A 5,064-nucleotide genomic window follows, 5' to 3' on the forward strand; every position below is an offset into this window, starting at 1 on the left:
TGGCTGGGCTGGGCTCCAGTTCCCACCTCCCTTAAAGGAAAAGAGAGAAAGGCCCAGCCAAGGAAGAGGGCTAAGGTTATGGGAGGGGGCGTAAATGTCTTCGGGCTTTGCTTACTGAGGAACTCCTTGCTCTGCCTCTGTCTCTCACCCCCCACCCCCACCCCCTCTGGTTTCTTTCCCATCTCTTTCTCTCCCTTTTCCCTCTTTCCTCCTCCAGCTTGGGTTAGGCTAGAGGAAGAGGAGGGTTAACCACCTCTCCCTCACCCCTCCCCATGCCTCCTAGGGGCCCTGCAGGCAAGAGCAGAGTCACTCTGGGCAGCTGGGTGAAGCCCATCTGGGCAAGCCTCCCCTGGGTCCTGCCTTCTCCCAGAGTCCCACAGCAGGCCCCAGCTTTACTTTCAGGCTCTTGAGGCACTTTCTTCCTCCTGTCTGCTCCTCTAACCAGATTGCTGTTTCCTTTCCTGGGCTGTTGGGAGTCTGGTGAAGGAGAGTCTGTGCCCTGTGAACCTCAAGACATGTTCAGTGCTTGGGATCGCCGGGAGCGGCCCCCAGAGGAAGGAGCAGCTTCAGGGCTCCAGGGCCTCGGTGTGGACAAGACCTTCCTGTCTTCCCTCAAAGGCATCCTGCTGGAAACTGAGCTGGTAACAGCCGCCTCCCCAACCTGGCGCCTCCATCTCTCCCATCCCAGCTCCCTGGTGCAGACCTCTGCTGGCCTCCTCTGCTCACCCTTCACGAGCCCCTCCCAGGTTTCTGCCCTTCCACTCCCAGGTGCACCTCCCACAACTCCTAGCTTCCTGGCTGCATCTCTCTTGGCATAGTTTCAGCATGTATCATTTGCTGCAAGACTACTAAAGTTAGACGGAAAGATAACTTTCCAGGATCCCGAGGGAGTGAGACTTGGGTCAGGGGTGGGCAGAGGATGGCAGGGAAGGAGGTTCGTCTGTCTTCCTCCAGATTCTAGGAGGGCTGCTTCTTGGCATGCCTAAGTTTAAGCATCCCAAACAGTAGAGTTTCTGCAGCCATGCTTTACCAGCCTGCTGTGGCCCGTGACCATCCCCTCTCAGGCTTTCCCTGGTTGCTGAGCAAGGTTATGGTGCTAACGCAGGGCCTTTCCTGACTGCCATCCCATGTGCAGCAGGCTCCTGCCATCTAAGTCTCTCTCAGCATGGAATCAAAGGCTCTGAGTCTTGCCAACTGGGTTTTAACAGTCTGGAGTAGCTTTGGGGGACAGAAGTGCTAGAGGCTTGCTTGTGTGCCCAGTATTCTGTGTCCCAGGGAATTCTCCTGGGGATATGCGGACTGACCAAACAACCAGAGTTGCTGGGATTCCTGGGATAGCAGGAGTGGTATCATGGAGATGCCCTTGATGGTTCTTGTCACCAGGGATGGGACACTTCCATGTTTTCACTGAGAACTCTTCCTTCTGGGTAAGGCTGGGGGCTCCCGACTACTGTGACCTGATCTGTGCATGGGTCTCCTCAGAAAGCGCCTCATCCTTGGTCCCACAGGCTCTGACCTTCATCATCTTCATCTGCTTCACGGCCTCCGTCTCTGCCTACATGGCTGCAGCGCTGCTGGAGTTCTTTATCACGCTCGCCTTCCTCTTCCTCTATGCCACCCAGTACTACCAGCGTTTCGATAGGCTTAACTGGCCTTGTCTGGTGAGGAACCCTGCCTCTCCTACTCCATCCTGGGCTCTTCTCTCTGATTGCCCGATTTTCCTGTTGTCTCATAGCCCCCCTTCATTTCCACAACCAAGCTGTGGGTTGACTCATGTTGTGTCCTAAGCTCAAAAGAGAACTTTGACCCATCAGAGTGCCCCTGTCAAAGGGACATACAGACCATGGGCCTGCTGTCCCACACACCAAAGGCCTAGCTCAGTCCAGCTCCATTTGCCTGTGCTCACTGGTGTCCCCTCTGGTCTAGATTTATCTGCTCCCATCCTTTGGGTAGTGTTGTGAGCTCACTCTCTTGAAAGAATTTCACAGTGTCCGGGAGCATCCCTGGGAAGGAATTCAGCCTCTGGGGATCAGACTGGGGAAGCTGAAACTTGGGAACCTCTGGGTAACAGGTAACGACCCCACACCCCATTGCCTCTGGCTCCCCAGGACTTCCTCCGCTGTGTCAGTGCCATCATCATCTTCCTGGTGGTCTCCTTTGCTGCTGTGACCTCGAGGGAGGGAGCTGCCATTGCTGCATTTGTGAGTCCATCCCTGCCGTGATCTCCAACCCCCAGGGCTTGTGGCTGGGATATTGGGACACTTCCTGTGTCCAAACCAAAGTCTACATCTGCTCATACCTCATCCCCCAGTTATTTCCAGTCCTGCTTTCCTAGTCTGACAGCCTCTGTTGTGGCACCACCGTTCCTCTCCCCCCCCCCCCGCACAGGTTTTTGGCATCATCTTGGTTTCTGTCTTTGCCTATGATGCATTCAAGATCTACCGAACTGAGTTGATGACCAGGACCACCGAGGGTGAGTATTTATGCCCTGAGAGAGGAGATGCCCCTACCTCTGCCACAGATATTTCAGTCATACATGGTTTCCCTGCCTGGCTACATTTCCACAGGAGACCAACAGTGATTCCAGGGTTACCTGGCTCCCACAGCCAGACACAGGAACCACAGAGCCCAAATTTGTCATCTTTGGATTCTCTGAACCACCCAAGTGCCATCATCTATTCCACATCTATAGATATGCGTGCTTGAGAAGTCCCAGGGGACCCATGAAAGATGGCGAAGTTCTGGGGGTCGGGGTAGGTGGCTGTGCCTCCAAGTCATTTCCAAATTAAAAAAAATCAAATCCTAGTGGTGGGTCTTCTTCTTCCTCCTTGAAAAGCATACAGAATAAGGAAGCCAAACAGTTATTCATGATCTATAGGAAAGAGTAATCCAGACAGCCAAGATCCCTCTGTGGGGTGAAGAAGTAAGGGTTAGATTGAAGAAACTGAAGTCATCTGTCAAAGGCAAAACTTTATACCTCAGCCTGTCAGAGGAAGGTGCCAAAATGCAATGGGCCAGGCTGCTTGGGAGTGAGATGTTGTCTAGAATTTCCTGATGCTAACAGCCCAGCACACCTGTTAGGCATGGGGGGGTATAAGGGCCTTTTCTGGGGTTTGTGTAGAGCTCCCCCTTGTGGTGTGGTGAGGTCTGGGCGGGCAGACCATAGGGTTAGAGGACAGCCAAGAGTCTTAGGAGAAATTCCTAAAATACCAGCACCTGAAAGAAAAAGTCTTAGATATGAGCTGGTCACATGCCCTCCTTCTATATAAGAGGAAACGGGGGCTTAGTTAGGGGAAAGTGACCTCTGTATTTGTAGCAGAGCTGGGTCTAGAACATCTTGACACTGAAAGGGAACTGGATACTGTATTGAGTTTTTTTGAGGATCTGAAAACACGGGCCCATCCCTTGGCCAGTGGACCCACTTGCCCGGCTTGCCACTTCCTCTGAACACATTTCCCGAGTCTTTTCTGTCTGCAGAGCCTATGCTTGGCACCGGAGATTTAGAGGTAACAGTTGGACCTGAAAGGACACATTAGCTTGGAAAGGAGGAACTGCCTGGTCCATGATAGTCTAGGTTAGACAGTACTTCTCTGCCCAGCTGGAGGAACCCATCACGGTCCATATGAGAGGTTCCATTCCAGCTGACCTCTTGCTCCCTCTCTTCAATGCTTTGTTCTTTTGCTGAAATGCCCTTTTTCCTCTAGGCTAGGCCTTTTGGTTGTGGGCTGTGGCCTCAAACGCTGTCTGTTCCAGGGTCTTGAGCCTGGGGGTAGCCATGCTTCTCTCTGATGACCATACTTCTCTCGAGTAGGTTTTCCCTGTCTCCTGTTTCCTGTCTTTCTATCTTTATGTTCTGGTATCTGGCAGCTGCTCTAGGGAAGGAGCTGACTGGACTCTGGGTTTCCCTGGACTCTACTCAGGGTTCTCTGGCTTTCTGCATAGTCTACACTTGATTCTAGCTGACTGCCATGGTCAGGAGGATGGATGTAGGATGGGCATAGTCTCAGAGGAGAGATGGAAAGGCTGGGCTAGGGAGGTGGGAAGAAGCATATAGGTGAAAAGATGCAAAGGAGTCTGGAGAACCTTGTCTGAGTTCTCACAAGAGGGCTCGGGTTTGCTTTCCAGCAGATCTCAGCTCTATCCCCCAAGTGGCTGAGTGTCGAGTCCTCCAAGGAGCTTAGAGTGTGTGGAGGAAGGGGGTGGTTGGATTTACATCCAACTGTGGGTCTGTACATGCACCTATGTCTGTCTGTGTGAAGGGATACTAAATGAGGACTGTCCCTGCTTGGTCCATACCCCACACTGATTTTGGCTCAGCATTATCTGGTACTCGAATCCTGGAATGTCCTCCTGATGAAGCCTGATTGACAGGGCCTAGGACTGATACTGGGGGTGGGAATATGTGCCCTGTGGGCTCCGTCTACAGAGCCAAGGAGAGTGGGGTCTCAGCTGTTTCCTGAGTCCTCAGCAGTGTGGAGGCCCTTTTGACATAAGTGGGAAGTTCGTTTTAGAAAGAACACATGGCCCAGGACAACTTTAGTTTCTGCCAGCTTGGAGGTGGAGTGGTTGGAGGCAGTTCTACCTCCACACCAAATTTCCATGCCCCAGTGTCTAGAGTCGGCTTGCCGTTCAGTGCCTTTGTTCTTTCTACGCCTCTAAGGGGTTGTTGTTCTGTTGTTTTAGAGGCAGGGTCTCACATTGCTTTCTAGCTGAGGCTGCCTCTTGCTTCCACCTCTGATGTCCTGCCGAGACTCTAGGCTTGGGTCATGGCACCTGGCTTTTGTGTCTCCCATTTTCTTTACTTGTGCAATTGACCATGCAGAGCAGGGTCTGTAGCTGTGCTGCCTGGGACAGGGCACCTCCCTTATCTTTTGGTCTCTTCCTCCACAGATATGGGGTGCTTTTGAACCCACAGCGCTGATACAGAGGCTGTGGCCACTCTCCTCTTAGGCCACCAAAGTCCCTAGCTCAGATGGGCAGCTGGTAGAAAGGACAGAGGGAACAGGTAGAGTCAGGTATTTGTGTTTATTGTGGGCTAGCAACAGCAAGGGCCTGCAGGCGGCG

General features: G+C 52.7%; 1 protein-coding gene across 1 annotated transcript; it reads left to right on the plus strand.

The window, feature by feature from the left end:
* The first annotated feature begins 515 nt into the window (after nucleotides 1-515).
* Nucleotides 516-3,709, plus strand: Cmtm5 (CKLF like MARVEL transmembrane domain containing 5). The gene is made up of 5 exons (XM_035453097.1): nucleotides 516-641; nucleotides 1,509-1,661; nucleotides 2,109-2,201; nucleotides 2,389-2,473; nucleotides 3,705-3,709. The coding sequence occupies exons 1-5, from the start codon at nucleotides 516-518 to the stop codon at nucleotides 3,707-3,709; spliced, it is 462 nt and encodes a 153-aa protein (XP_035308988.1).
* The last annotated feature ends 1,355 nt before the right edge of the window (nucleotides 3,710-5,064 follow it).

The sequence above is a fragment of the Cricetulus griseus genome (genome assembly GCF_003668045.3).
Source record: "Cricetulus griseus strain 17A/GY chromosome 1 unlocalized genomic scaffold, alternate assembly CriGri-PICRH-1.0 chr1_1, whole genome shotgun sequence".
Classification (NCBI taxonomy): Eukaryota; Metazoa; Chordata; class Mammalia; order Rodentia; family Cricetidae; genus Cricetulus; species Cricetulus griseus.